The sequence below is a fragment of the Amblyraja radiata genome, chromosome 6, assembly GCF_010909765.2.
Source record: "Amblyraja radiata isolate CabotCenter1 chromosome 6, sAmbRad1.1.pri, whole genome shotgun sequence".
NCBI classification, from domain to species: Eukaryota; Metazoa; Chordata; class Chondrichthyes; order Rajiformes; family Rajidae; genus Amblyraja; species Amblyraja radiata.
Window position 1 is genome coordinate 52,030,674 of NC_045961.1, and position 15,899 is coordinate 52,046,572.

Sequence of the window (15,899 nt, forward strand, 5' to 3'; positions counted from 1 at the left end):
GGGCTTGATCAACCCCGGCTTGGTCACCTGGGCGAGGGTGTCTGATGTTGTGAGACCCGAAACACCTGATGACCCCAGGTCACATCACTGAAGATGCGTCCCAGTGCATCTAGAAGATGTATCTTTCACACCTCCCTTAACCTTTACTTTATACCCCGCCATTGATGCTGCCTGACCCGCTGAGTTCCTCCAGCACTTTGTATTTGAATTAAAAAATAAATCCTCTCTAATAAAAATTTAGACTGTTGTATGCTTCATTGCTTTTGAAGACTGTCGAGTTATATTATCCAAATATGAAAGTAGGTTATTAAGTTCCTCAATTTTTCTGCCATTTCATGACTTTAATTACATTTAGTCTGCCTTCTTATCTGTTTAATTTCCTGCTCTCTTTTACACTAAACTGTGCCTCCTTACTTAGCATTGTTGCTAGCTTGATTCACTTGCGAAATGTGGGTTTCACTGGCTTTTTTCCCCCCATTCCTCATTGTCCTTGAATGATGGTGTTGAACTACTTCTTGGTGTTTGGCTAGTGAAGGTAGTGCTATTTAGCAGGCAGTTCTTGTATTTACACACAGCCAAAATGTACTATGGTGCTATACTTCCAAGTCAAGGCAAAGTGATAGTCAAGTGGTGGTATTGCGATGGTAATCCTTGTCTTTAATGTTTGCAAAGGTTGCACGGTTGGGAGATGATGTTGAAGAAACCTTCTCGTATTGCTGCAGTTAATTGTGTAGATTACACCACTGGAAGGAGTTAATGCACAGGAAAGCAAAATTGATGCCACTGATGTGGGATTATTTCATCCACCAATTCAATTTACACGGCACATGCCCAGCCAAATGAGACATATTTCCTTACAATCTAATTTGTACTTTACAGATATTGAAAAAGGTTTTGATGGCAAGTCGCTCATCAGAGGATATCCCAGTCTCTAGCCTACACTTTAAACTTTAGAAATACAGCGCGGGAACCGAGTTTGCGCTGACCTATGATCAACCTGTATACTAGCACTATCCTACACACTAGGGACAATTTACAATTTTACCGAAGCCAATTAACCTATATACTTGTACATCTTGGAGTGTGAGAAGAAACCCGAGTGTCGGGAGAAAAACCACGCGGTCACAGGGAGAATGTACAAATTCCGTACAGACAGCACCTGTAGTCAGGATTGGACCTGGGTCTCTGGAGCTGTAAGGCAGCAACTCCGTCGCTGCGCCACTGTGCCACCCCTGTACACTGTACATGTTCTATATTCATGTCTAACTCTGTGACACCTGTGCGAGAAACAAGATATCCAGCACTCATTCTAATCTTGAAAGAACAAATAACCTTTACCTCTGCATCCTGCCATTGAACTAATTTTGAATTGAGCTTTCACCTGGACCCTAGTGACTTTAAAATTTTCTATTTCAAAATGTGCTGTTCTTGATATGTTTGAGTTACATTGTACCATAGTTTATTCGAAGAATTTGTCCATTACCGATGTTAGACTGACTGTTCTCAAATTACTTAATGGTGTCACATCAGCAGATATCTGGTCCCCAGACAACATGTTTGAAACCAGAGTGGATTGGAAAAGTATAATCGGAGCCTTTACTTTATCCTCTCTTGTTTCTATCAGGCCAGGATTGCTAGGCACAAATATGGTTTAGCAATAGTTTAGAAACTGCTTTCAGTGCCAGAGTAACTGGAGGCACTCCAGGACTTAAAAGCTCAGAGCAAATATGTTCCTGGTTGAACCGATGTGAGACTCTGAAACCTCAGCCCCCTGCGATATAAAGAATAGGGCAAACAAAGAAATCTTCTGCCAGATAACTGGCAGCTCAGAGCCGCAGATAATATCGCAAGTAATATGGAGAGTGTAGGGATGATTTGGGAACCTGGGATACATTTTATGTCGTTTTCGAAGATGCAAAACTTCAAAATATTTCCTTGCTTTCTATTTTTATGTCATCTAATATTTCACACTTCATCCTGAATTACAATGCCTTTTTCAGTTAACTGATTTGTGAAAGTAAACACTATGTATTAATTCAGCGGACTCACTCATAACTCAGCGGTTCATCCAGCATCTCTGGAGAACAAGGATAGGTGACCTTTCGGGTCGGCACCCTTCTTCAGACTCTGAAGAAGGGTCCCTACCCGGAAGGTCATCTATCCTTTTTCTCCAGAGATGCTGCATGAACCGCTGAGTTCCTGCAGCACTTTGTGTCTCTCTTTGGTACAAACCAGCATCTGCAGTTCTTTGTTTCTACAATGTATTTATTACAGCATCCCATGTCTTCCACCTTCTCACTCACACACACACACACACTTTTGTTCTCCAATTGTCCTTAGTTTTTTTGGTTCCGTTTTACACATTTACATATTTCCTTGGCCATTCCTTGGTCTTATTTGCCTGTATTTTTCAGGCACTCTCTTCTTCATTTTTAAATATATAATTTCATCCCAACACTGTCTACATTCCTTTATACTATCTACAGCACCGAGATCTCATTTATCTGGCAGAAGATTCATTTGTTTGCCCTATTTTTTAATATTCTAGGAGGCCGAGATTTCGGAGTCTCACACCTGCTCTAACCAGGAACATACAGTATTTGTTCTGAGCTTTCACCTCCTGGAATGCCTCCAACTACTTTGGCAGTGAGAGTTGTTTCTAAACTATTGATAAATCATATTTGAGTCAACTATTCCTGGCCATTTCTCACTGAGAACTTTTACGCCTGGATTACCTAATACTATACTATGTTAAATCCAGCTGCATTATTGGTTTCATGGTGGTATAGTGATTAATTTACCAGGCTTGTAAAGCAGCAGCCTGAACTAACAATCCAAAACCCACTATGGCATCTGTGGTATTTAAATTGAGATTAATAATAAGAAATTTTAAAGATAATAATTAGTCGTTAATGATCACAGGAAAATTACTCCATTTATTGTAAAATTTGATATTCTTATCTGGTTTGACATGTAGCCATAGAGCTGTAGAGCGTGGAAACAGGCCCTTCGGCCCACCATGTCCATGCTGACCAAATTTCCACATCGAGCTAGTCCCATTTGTCTATTTGATCAATATTCCCCTAAACATTTCATTCCATATATTTGTCCAAATGTCTGGCTTCAGATAACTCCAGACTCATTTGGCCTTGAACATGCTCTCTTGAATGGTCTAGCAAGCCACGTAATTATAGGTGGCTCGCCACCAGCTTCTCATGGAGCTTTTCAGGATGGGCTATAATGGAGTGAAGGCCCTGACCTGTGCTGTACTGTTCTATGTTCTAATTGGTCCATTTCCTATTTGGCCTGCTGCATTAAAGAAAATAATCAAGAATTCTACACACTGATCTACACATTTTGTATTTATTTTGTCACAATTAATGTTGAAATTCCCTACTATTTAGCCATCCAGAAATGTGTTTATTTATTTATGGACACTCTTTAATCTCAGACCCAATGAGCCAAGATGCTAGAGCTGCATTTCTACAAATCTTCTCTGTCACACATCATAAATACTACCTTGCTAATTTTTATTCACGAGCCACAGGACTGCTGGCAATCATGTAGTTTCAATCTAGAAGTTCCAACCTTAAAGATTATTTTTTAATATCTTTCCTATGATCCTGTAATCTATCTGAAAGACCTCATCCCTCTTTCTGTCAACATCATTGTGGTGCATCACCATATCAAACACTGTCACATTGTGCATCACAAGGTAACTATCAGACATTTTCCACCACCTCTTGTTAATACATCCCGTATGAATGACACGGAAACAAGTTCTGGGTACAAGCACAACTTATGCAATTCTACATATATTGAGAACCATCAACATTTAATTATTCAACATAAACTCACTGCGAGGCTGTTTTCTCTTTGAAACCCATGATTTCAAATGTTAGTTTCTCTGCACCTCCTGATATCCAATATCATATTAGTTTTCCTTAAACATAACAATAATGGAGGTCCTTATTACTGGTATTGCAGTAACTTTGATGAAGTATATTGTTATTTAAAATTTACAGCTATTAGAAAACATATGTGCCAGGAATTTCTTTGGATCAACCGCAGAACACTAACATAAATCTTTATTCTTAATCAGATTCCCATATTAAACAATTGGGAAATTCCTTAAGAAATTCCTTACTATTAAATTATTATTACTATTGTATTAAAAATGTCTCACATTACAAAGGTAAATTCCCAATAGTATACTCTGTAACACCAATGCAATTTTGAAGAGTTGTATAACTCAGAAACAATATTTGGATGTTGGTATAATTAAAGTAAATATTACTTTTTACTAGGCTACTGCTCAAAATACGTACTTAAAAAAAATTAAAACTTGAGAAAAAATGTCCTTCATCGTTTCAAAGGAATACTGAAATAGAATTGGAAAGAGATCAGTATCCCTTGGAGAGATATTTATTTTTTATTGTTCTCTGCACCAGTGGTAGAAAATGATTCCTGATAATGAAATGTGAACAGTTTTCCTTGCAAGCATAGAAGAAATACCCCAACTATTAGCTCTTTAATTTTACTTAATAATTAAACCATTTCTAAAACATAAATGACAAACATTTGTTATCAGCATATCCGGGTGCATTTTGAATTTTTATTGTCAACCTCAACTGCAGCACGGCGGCACTATGGTAGAGTTGCTGCCTTATAACGCCAGAGACCTGGGTTCGATCCTGACTACAGATGCTGTTTGTACAGAGTTTGCACGTTCTCTCCGTGACCTGCATGGGTTTGCTCCGAGATCTTCGGTTTCTTCCCACACTCCAAAGACGTACAGGTTTGTAGGTTAATTGGTTTGATATAAATGTAAATTGTCCCTCATGTGTGGAGGATAGTTAATGTGCGGGATTTGCTGGTCGGTGCAGACTCTGTGGGCCGAAGGGCATGTTTCCGCGCTGTATCTCTAAACTGAACTACTCACTGATTTCCTTAATGCTTCCTTCCAATGCAAGGTCCTCCTGGTCAGCTTCATCTGCGCAAACTGATGCTGCTGTGGCAAAGCTGCTGCATCCCACAGTTGCCACTTCAAGCTGTAATTGGTCTGCATCAGATGGTGGATGATCTTCTTCCCCTAAAACGGTGGACTTGCTCTCACATACATTCTCAGTTCCACTAGACTCGTGAATTTCTAAAGCAGCCCTGTGGTTGGAAGCTCCACAGCACCTAAATTAAAGCAGAAAATGTAATATGTCAGCTAGTTTTGAAAGATACAAACGATAGGACATGCAAAATTCTTAAAAATTCAGTTATTTAAGAAACCTATGCAATAAACCCAATGAGCAAAGGTTATGGGGAGAAGGCCAGGGCTCAAAATTAACGGTTGCCCGGTGCCATTGACCACCCAAAGTGCCGCCGGGCAACCTAAACACCGAGTCATTTTGACTGCAGATACTGGTTTATACTGATAGACACAAAAAACTGAAGTAACTCAGCAGGTCAGGCAGCATCTCTGGAGAAAAGGAACGTGACATTTTGTGTCGGTGGCGGCTGTATTGCGGGGCAAAGATACTAGGTGCGTGGTGACGAAGAGTCGGAGCGAATGACGGGCCCCGAACAGCGGCAGCAGTGGCCATGACAGCGGCTCCACCGCCTTCTCCTCCCACACCCCGCCCGCCCTGATAGCGGCCGCTGCTTGCAAATCCGCCAACGGCGCTTTCAAAACAACTCCTCTCGCACGCCGAGGCCGGGAGGAGGGATGGAGGGAGGGAGGGGAGAGGCCTCCTTCCGCCGTCTGAAGCAGCTGCACCAAAGATCCTATAGCTATAGGATCTTTGAGCTGCACCGCTCGGCCCCGCACCTCGCTGTTGGCCGGCGGAGGAGGGGAGGCGGTGGCGAGGAGATCCCAACTGCCTCCCCCTTTGGCGACATCACTTGGCGTTGGACTGGGACGGCCAAGGCAGCGGGGCGATGTTGTCCGAGGAGCGCTGACCTTCCTTCCTCCCCACCTCCTCTGCCCCTTCCCCTCTCTCTCTCTCTCTCTCTCTCTTGTACGCCCCCTCCATCCCTCCCCCCCTTATCCTGAGACCCCTCCTCTCCATCCCGCACTGATCCCCATTCCCGCCTCTATTCAGTCCTCACTGACATCCCCTGTGCTCCCCTCCCCATCTACCCCCCCCCAATCTATTCATCACCCTACCCACCTCGCATTGATTCTCCTGCCATCCCCCCATCCATCCTACACTAGTCCCCCAATTCATCCTGTACTGACCCCCCTTCCCATCCATCCTGCACTTCTCCCCCCATTCATCCTGCACTGATTCCCCCCATTCATCCTGTGCTGATCCCCCCCCATCCATCCTGTACTGATCCCCCCATTCAAGAATGGGGAGAACAGTCTGAAGGGTTTCGACCCGAAACGTTGCCTATTTCCTTCGCTCCATAGATGCTGCCTCACCCGCTGAATTTCTCCAGCATTTTTGTCTACCCCCATTCATCCTGTACTGATCCCCCCCATTCATCCTGTACTGATCCCCCCCCATCCATCCCGTACTGATCCCCCCATTCAATACCACTGACATCCCCCGTGCTCTCCCCTCACAATTTTACAGTACATATTCCAACCAACACGTACTAATTCACCTGCCTCAATTCATCCATTCCGCACCGATTGCCTTCTCAACCCACCCCCCCCCCCCCCCCCCCCACGCCATCTATCCACCCCGCACTGATTCACACACCCTCTGACCCTATTGTGCTGGAAATGTCTTCTGAGCGAACATTGACTATGTTTGATAACGGAATGCAATCAAATGTGTTTTAATTCACAATGTTATTATTTGTTTTAGTCCATAATGATGAATTAATTAAATTGTGAACACGTGAAACATTAAAACCGGTGGTCGATTGTCACTGCTACCGTTGACACGTTAATACAGAAATCAATGCTCTTAATATGGAGTATCAATACTGTAGTTATTCACAACTATACGTTGGATTTATCCAGGTTTTACTTCAACAGTCGGTCATATACATCACAAAATACTAGACAAAGTGGGACCCATTGGGTCCCGTCCTCTCAACGCGCAGGGGGGGGGGGGGGGGGGGTGCTGCGGCGTCGCACACATACTAACCACCCTCCACACACACAGAAACTAACCACCCATCTTGATATTATATTAATATTATTAATTCGCTCCTTTTACCCCATCCCTGCTCTATCCACTCACGCATAGTACCCAACTTGCAGGCGCGTCTAGAGAGGGAGAGGTAGGGGAGGTAAAGAGAGAGGACAGAGAGAGAGAGTGGGCAGAGAGAGATGGGGCAGAGACAGAGGGAGAGGGGCAGAGACAGAGAGAAAGGGGCAGAGATAGAGAGAAAGGGGCAGAGGCAGAGAGAGAGAGAGGCAGAGAGAGAGAGAGGGGCAGAGAGAGAAAGGGGCGGAGAGGGAGGGGGAGAGAGGGAGGGGAAGAGAGGGAGGGGGGAGAGCGAGGGGGGAGAGAGAGATGGGAGGGAAGGGGGAGAGAGGGGGGGAGTGAGGGGGGGTACGGGGGAGGAAGAGGGAGGCCGGGGAAGAAGAGAGAGGCCGGGGGAGAGAGAGGCGGGGGGAGAGAGAGGGGAGAGCGGGGGAGGAGAGGGGGGAGGGAGGGGGATGAGGGAGAGGGATGGGGAAGAGGGGAGGAGGGTTGGGGGGAGGGAGGGGGGAGTGGGTAGAGGGGAGGAGGGAAGAGGGGAGGGGGGGAGAGGGGAAGGGAGCGGTGGGGGGAGGGAGGGGGAGAGAGGGGGAAGGAGAGGGAGCGGGGGAGCGGGAGAGGGGGATGGAAGAGAGGCCGGGAGGGGGGGGGGGGCGGCTAGCGGCATCACACACACACTAACCACACCCCCCCCCACACATACACACTAACCACCCCCATTGATATTATATTAATATTATTCATTCGCTCCTTTTACCCCATCCCCCGCCCTATCCACTCACGCATAGCCCCCAACTCGCAGAGGGAGAGGGAGTGGGAGGGCAGAGAGAGAGAGAGCAGATAGAGAGAGAGGGCAGATAGAGAGAGAGGGCAGAGAGAGAGAGAGAGCAGAGGTCAGAAAGGGCAGAGAGCAAAGAGAGGGCAGAGACAGAGGGCAGAGGGACAGAGAGAGGGCAGAGGGGCAGAGAGAGAGAGGGCAGAGGGGCAGAGAGAGAGGGCAGAGGGTAGAGAGAGAGAGGGCAGAGACAGAGAGAGGGCAGAGAGAGAGAGAGAGAGAGCGGGCAGAAAGAAAGAGGGGGCAAAGAGAGAGAGAGAGAGAGAGGGGGCAGAGAGGCAGGGGGCAGAGAGGCAGGGGTCAGACCGATTGTTATGGATCACTGAAGCCATGAGGCAAAAGCTCCACCAGCTATGCCAGTCTGCACTACTGTGATGAAAGTTGAGAGTTATATCTGACAAATTTACCCCACTGCAAATTTGTTTCTTATACCTCCCCTCATGATTCTCCTTATATATTTTTTACAGCTTTTGCATGGTCTTTTTGGAGTCTAACCTCTTGTTTCAAGTCAACTTTTTATACATGAAGATAGACACAAAAAGCTGGAGTAACTTAGTAGGACAGGCAGCATCTCTGGAGAGAAGGAATGCGTGACGTTTCGGGTCGAGACCCTTCTTCAGCTGGTTAGGGATAAGGGAAACAAGAGATACAGACACTTACGTAAGAATGCTGTTCATCGATTACAGCTCAGCATTCAACACCATTATACCCTCTAAACTGATCACCAAACTCGGTAACCTGGGCATCGACCCCTCCCTCTGCAACTGGATACTGGACTTTCTAACCAACAGACCCCAGTCTGTTAGGTTAGACAAGCACACCTCTTCAACCCTCACCCTGAACACCGGCGTTCCACAGGGCTGTGTGCTGAGCCCCCTCCTCTACTCCCTCTTCACCTACGACTGCACACCTGTACATGGTACTAACACCATCATCAAGTATGCAGATGATACAACGGTGATTGGCCTCATCAGCAACAACGATGAGTTGGCCTATAGAGAGGAGGTCCAGCTCCTAGCTGCATGGTGCGCTGACAACAACCTGGCCCTTAACTCCAAGAAGACCAAGGAGCTCATTGTAGACTTCAGGAAGTCTAGGGGCGGCACGCACACCCCCATCCACATCAACGGGACGGAGGTGGAACGTGTTTCCAGCTTCAGGTTCCTGGGGGTCAACATCTCCGATGACCTCTCTTGGACCCACAATACCTCAACTCTGGTCAAGAAGGCTCACCAGCGTCTCTTCTTCCTGAGGAGACTGAAGAAGGTCCATCTGTCTCCTCAGATTCTGGTGAACCTCTACCGCTGCACCATCGAGAGCATCCTTACCAACTGTCTCACAGTATGGTATGGCAACTGCTCTGTCTCCGACCGGAAAGCACTGCAGAGGGTGGTGAAAATTGTCTGCGAAGGGTGCTCAGCATCGCCAAGGACTGCTCTCACCCCAACCATGGACTGTTTACCCTCCTACCATCCTGGAGGCGCTACAGGTCTCTCTGTTGCCGGACCAGCAGGTCCAGGAACAGCTTCTTCCCTGCGGCTGTCACACTACTCAACAATGTACCTCGGTGACTGCCAATCACCCCGCCCCCCCCCCCCCCCCCCCCCCCGACACTCCTCCCACAGGAAAAACACTATGACTGTATGCATGTAAATAGATTTATTTATTGAAATCATATTCTATGTCGCTCTTCCAGGGAGATGCTAACTGCATTTCGTTGTCTCTGTACTGTACACTGACAATGACAATTAAAGTTGAATCTGAATCTGAATCTGATGTGGAGAGATAAAGAACAATGAATGAAAGATATGCATAAAAGTAACAATGATAAAGGAAACAGGCCATTTGTAAGTTGTTTGTAGGGTGAAAATTAGCAACAAGTGCGACTTGGGTGGGGGAGGGATAGAGAGAGAGGGAATGCCGGGGCTACCTGAAGTGAGAGAAATCAATACTCATTCCCCTGGCCTGTAAGCTGCCCAAGCGAAATACAGTGACAATACGCTACAGAGGCAAATAAATAAATGATGGGTCTTTGTCCCAAACATTATTGAGGGCACTGTATGAGATGCTGTTCCTCCAATTTGCATTTAGCCTCACTCTGACAAGGGTGGAGACCAAGGTCAGAAAGGTCTGTGTGGAATGGGAAGGAGATTTAAACTGTCCAGCAACCGGGTGATCAGGTTGGTTCAGGCGGACTGAGTGAAGGTGTTCCGCGAAACGCCCAGTCTACGTTTGGTCTCGCTGATGTATAAAAGTCCACATCTTGAACAACGGATACGGTAGATAACGTTGGAGGAGGTGCAAGTGAACCTCTGCCTAACCTGAAAGGACTGTCGGGGTCGAGGGAGGAGGTATAGCGACAGATGTTGCTTCTTCTGCGGTTGCAGGGGAAGGTACATTGGCAGGGGGTGGTTTGGGTGGGAAGGGATAAGTTAACCAGGGAGTTGCGGGGGCAGCGGTCTCTGCGGAAGGCGGAAATGGGTGGTGACGGGAAAATGTGGCTAGTGCTGGGATCCCGTTGGAGGTGGCAGAAATTTCGGAGGATGTATGTTGATGGGGTGGAAGGTATGGACTAGGGGGACTCTGTCTCTGTTACCACTAGGGGGAGGGCGAGCAAGGACGGAGCTGCGGGGTACCAAGGAGACATGAGTGAGGGCCTCACCTATGATGGGAGAGGGGATACCCCCTTTTCCTAAACAATTAGGACATCTCGGATGTTCTAGTATGGAACACCTCATCTTGGGCGCTGACGGAGGAATTGGGAGTAGGGGATAGAGTCTTTGCAGATAGCAGGGTGGGAAGAAGTGTAGTCGAGATAGTTGTGGGGGTCAGTGGGCTTGTAATAGACGTCAGTCAATAGTCTATTTTCTGTGATGGAGACTGTGAAATCAAGAAAGGGGAGGGAGATCAGAGATGGTCCAAGTAAATTTGAGTGCAGGATGTAAATTGATGGTGAAGTTGATGAAGTTCATGAGTTCTGCATGGGTGCAGGAGGTAGCATTGATGCAGTCATCAATATAATGGAGATAGAGTTCGAGGATAGGGCCAGTGTACGCCTGGAACAGGAATTGTTCAACGTACCCTACAAAGGGGCAGGCATAGCTGGGGCCCATGCAGGTGCCCATTGCTACGCCTTGGAGGAAGTGGGAGGAGTCAAAGAAGAAGTTGTTGAGGGTGGGGATCAGCTCCGCTAGGTGGAGTAGAGTGTTAGTAAAGGGAAATTGGATGGTTCTGCGGTCGAGGAAGAAACGGAGGGCTTTAAGGCCTTCCTGGTGGGGGATGGAGGTGTAGAGTGACTGAACATCCATAGTAAAGATGAGGGAGTGAGGGCTCGGAAAGCTGAAGTTATGAAAGAGACGAAGCGCATGTGAGGTATCTTGAACATAGGTCGGGAGGTTGGACCAGAGGGGATAGGGTGGAGTTGAGGCACGTGGAAATCATTTCCATGGGACAGGAGCAGGCAGAAACAATCGGCATGCCAGGGCAGTTGTGTTTGTGGAAGGTGAAAACGGGTTGTGTGGGGCTGGGAAACTATAAAGTTGGAGGCTGGGGAAGGCAGACACCCAGAAGTGATGAAATCAGTAATGGTGTTTGAGATTAAGGCCTGGTGCTCATGTGTGGGATCATGGTCCAAGGATAAGTAGGATGAGGTGTCTGAGAGTTGTCACCTGGCCTCAGCCCGGTCGAGGTCAGAGTGCCAGACTACCATGGCACCTCCCTTGGCGGCAGGTTTGATTTTCAAAATGTAAAGAAATTCTGTTTTTCAGTTTTGTGTATTTTATTTATTAACTATTGATTGCAGATTTACAATCAGAGCCAAGTTTAAGATATAACGGCAAGGTCATTTAGCACAAGACACATAAAAGCATTGTGAACATTATCAATAACTGGCATTACATTAGGGATTGCTTGTCATCCTTAAAATACTTTTGTTTCCTTGGACTTCAGAGGTACAGAAGGAGATAAAGTATAACTTCACAACATTATTGTCTATGACTAACAAATCAAACATCTTGCACTGGATCTGTGAAACATGGTGTTAAAGTGAAGAAGTACAACGTAGCAAAGACAAGCGGAAAGCAAGAGGATTGGATAATGTTTAAAGAACAACAGAAGATAACCAAAAAGACAATACGGGAAGAAAAGATGGGGTACGAAGGTAAGCTAGCCAAGAATATAAAGCAGGATAGTAAAAGCTTCTTTAGGTATGTGAAGAGGAAAAAATTAGTTAAGACCAAAGTTGGACCCTTGAAGACTGAAAAAGGTGAATTTATTATGGGGAACAAGGAAATGGCAGATGAGTTGAACAGGTACTTTGGATCTGTCTTCACTAAGGAGGACACAAACAATCTTCCTGATATAGTAGTAGCCAGAGGATCTGGGGTGACAGAGGAACTGAAGGAAATCCACATTAGGCAGGAAATGGTGTTGGATAGACTGATGGGACTGAAGGCTGATAAATCCCCAGGGCCTGATGGTTTGCATCCAAGGGTACTTAAGAAAGTGGCTCTAGAAATCGTGGATGCATTGGTGATAACTTTCCAATGTTCTATAGACTCAGGATCAGTTCCTGTGGATAGGTGGGTAGCTAATGTAATCCCACTTTTTAAGAAAGGCGGGAGAGAGAAAACAGGGAATTATAGACCAGTTAGCCTGACATCGGTGGTGGGGAAGCTGCTGGAGTCAATTATAAAAGATGAGATAGCCGAACATTTGGATAGCAGTAACAGGATCGGTCCGAGTCAGCATGGAATTACGAAGGGGAAATCATGCTTGACTAATCTTCTGGAATTTTTTGAAGATGTAACTAGGAAAATGGACAAGGGAGAGCCAGTGGTTGTAGTGTACCTGGACTTTCAGAAAGCATTTGATAAGGTCCCTCATAGGAGATTAGTGGGCAAAATTATGGCACATGGTATTGGGGGTAGAGTGCTGACATGGATAGAGAAGTGGTTGGCAGACAGGAAACAAAGAGTAGGGATCAACGGGTCCCTTTCAGAATGGCAGGCAGTGACTAGTGGGGTACCACAAGACTCGCTGCTGGGACCGCAGCTACAGTATTTACAATATACATCAATGATTTAGATGAAGGGATTCAAAGTCACATTAGCAATTTGCAGATGACACAAAGCTGGGTGGCAGTGTGAACTGTGAGGAGGATGCTATGAGAATGCAGGGTGACTTGGACAGGTTGGGGAGTGGGCAGATGCATGGCAGTTGAAGCTTAATGCGGATAAATGTGAGGTTATCCACTTTGGTAGCAAAAACAGGAAGGCAGATTACTATCTAAATGGCGTCAAGTTGGGAAAAGGGGAAGTACAATGTGATCTGGGGGTCCTTGTACATAAGTCTATGAAAGTAAGCATGCAGGTACAGCAGGCAGTGAAGAAAGTGAATGGCATGTTGGCCTTTATAACAAGAGGAATCGAATATAGGAGCAAAGAGGTCCTTCTGCAGTTGACAGAGCCCTAGTGAGACCACACCTGGAGTATTGTGTGCAGTTTTGGTCCCCTAATTTGAAGAAGGACATTCTTGCTATTAAGGGAGTGCAGGGTAGGTTTACAAGGTTAATTCCGAGGATGGCGGGACTGTCATATGCTGAGAGAATGGAGCAGCTGGGATTGTACACTCTGGAGTTTAGAAGGATGAGAGGTTCTCATTGAAACATATAAGATTGTTAAGGGTTTGGGCACGCTAGAGGCAGGAAACATGTTCTCGATGTTGGGGGAGTCCAGAACCAGGGGCTATAGTTTAAGAATAAGGCGTAAGCCATTTAGAACGGAGACGAGGAAACACTTTTTCTCACAGAGTGGTGAGTCTGTGGAATTCTCTGCCTCAGAGGGCGGTGGAGGCAGGTTCTCTGGATGCTTTCAAGAGAGAGCTACATAGGGCTCTTAAAAATAGCAGAGTCAGGGGATATGGGGAGAAGGCAGGAATGGGGTACTGATTGGGGATGATCAGCCACGATCACATTGAATGGCAGTGCTGGCTCGAAGGGCCGAATGGCCTACTCCTGCAACTATTGTCTATTGATGAATAAAAAAAGATTTATCTTTAAAAGGGATGTTAAACTTCTTGAAGGGACTTCCACTGATGTGTCGATTTGAGATTCATGCTTAGAATTTAGAGTGTTGACCATGTACTCCAGGCACACAACTTGGCTTTCCTCCAATTTCATTTAAATTCAGATAAGGCAGAGTTCTGCTGGTGTCCCAAGTACCATTTACTCCTCAACCAACATCAATATAGATTATTTAATGATTTTTGCATTGGTGATTGTGAGACATTGATTGTGGAAGTTGGTTATGCAATTGTCCACCTTACACCAAGTTATCACGACAGGGACCCTCGTGTTCAAGCAACGAAAATTATCTGGAAAATAAGTAGCTAATTATTGTGCTGATAATGGAACTGGCAATGCCACATTTCAAAAGGGCATGCAACATAAAACATGGCATGCATTTGAGCTTTCCTTTGGTCCAGGTTACTTGCTCTTTTCGCAGCACCAGGCAGATTCCTCCAATTTTAATGGATACTAGACCAAGTGCAGACCAGTTGGGTCTGTTTCCCTAACGGCGTTTGCGGGGGGGGGGGGGGGTGGGCTGCGGCATCACATTCACATTAACCACCCCCCAAACACACAGGTGGGGGGAGGGGAGGTGAGAAGAGGGGAGGGAGGGGAGAGGAGGAGGAGGAAACGGGACAGATTTGGGAGGGAAAGGAGAGCGGGGTAGGAGGTGAGAGAGGGGGATGGGGAGAGAGATATGGGGGAGGGGGGGATGGGGAGGGAGGGGAGGATGGAGGGAGGGGGAGAGGGGTGGGGGGGAGAGAGGGGAAGGAGTGGGGAGAGAGGAGGGGGAAGGGGGAGAGAAGAGGAAGAGTGGGGAGGGAGGAGGAGAGGGGTAGGGGGAGTGATGGAAGAGGGCCAGAGGGGTAGGGGAAGGGGGCGGGGAGAGAGAGGGAAGGGGGTGGGGTAGAGAGGGAAGGGGGGTGGGGGAGAGAGGGAATGGGGGTGGGGGAGGGATGAGGAGAGGGAGAGGGGGAGGGGAGTGGGGAGGGAGGGAGGGAGGGGTAGAGGGGTAGCGGGAGTGGTGGAAGAGGGACGAGGGAGTGGTGGAAGAGGAACAGAGGGGTAGGGGAAGGGGTGGGGGAGAGAGGGGAAGGGAAGGGAAGAGAGAGGGGTGGGGTAAGGGGAGAGAAGTGGAAGAGTGGGGAGGGAGGGGTAGGGGGAGTGGTGGAAGAGGGACAGAGCGGTATGGGGGAACGGGGCGGGGGGAGAGAGGGAAGGGGGTGGGGTAGAGGGGGAAGGGGGATGGGGGAGAGAGGGATGGGTGGGAGAGGGAGAGGGGTGAGGAGAGGGAAACATAGAAATTAAGTGCAGGAGTAGGCCATTCGGCCCTACGAGCCTGCACCACCATTCAATATGATCATGGCTGATCATCCAACTCAGTATCCTGTACCTGCCTTCTCTCCATACCCCCTGATCTCTTTAGCCACAAGGGCCACATCTAACTCCCTCTTAAATATAGCCAATGAACTGGCCTCAACTACCTTCTGTGCCAGTGAATTCCAGAGATTCACCACTCTCTGTGTGAAAAATGTTTTTCTCATCTCGGTCCTAAAAGATTTACCCCTTATCCTTAAACTGTGACCCCTTGTTCTGGACTTCCCCAACATCTGGAACAATCTTCCTGCATCTAGCCTGTCCAACCCCTTAAGAATTTTGTAAGTCTATAAGATACCCCCTCAATCTTCTAAAATCTAGCGAGTACAAGCTGAGTCTATCCAGTCTTTATTCATATGAAAGTCCTGACATCCCAGGAATCAGTCTGGTGAGCCTTCTCTGTACTCCCACTATGGCAAGAATGTCTTTGAGCATTGGGCATTGTGACATCACACGATGGAACGTTCAC

The 15,899-nt window shown here is 47.0% G+C and overlaps 1 protein-coding gene across 3 annotated transcripts in view; it reads right to left on the reverse strand.

Annotated features, from left to right (window-relative positions):
- lnx2 (ligand of numb-protein X 2) overlaps positions 1–15,899 on the reverse strand; it is a 64,698-nt gene that overhangs the window by 25,628 nt on the left and 23,171 nt on the right. For all 3 annotated transcript variants that reach the window (XM_033022825.1, XM_033022826.1, XM_033022827.1), the window contains exon 3: positions 4,943–5,184. In XM_033022825.1, the coding sequence (XP_032878716.1) occupies positions 4,943–5,184 (242 nt within the window). The remainder of the gene's footprint in view (positions 1–4,942; positions 5,185–15,899) is intronic.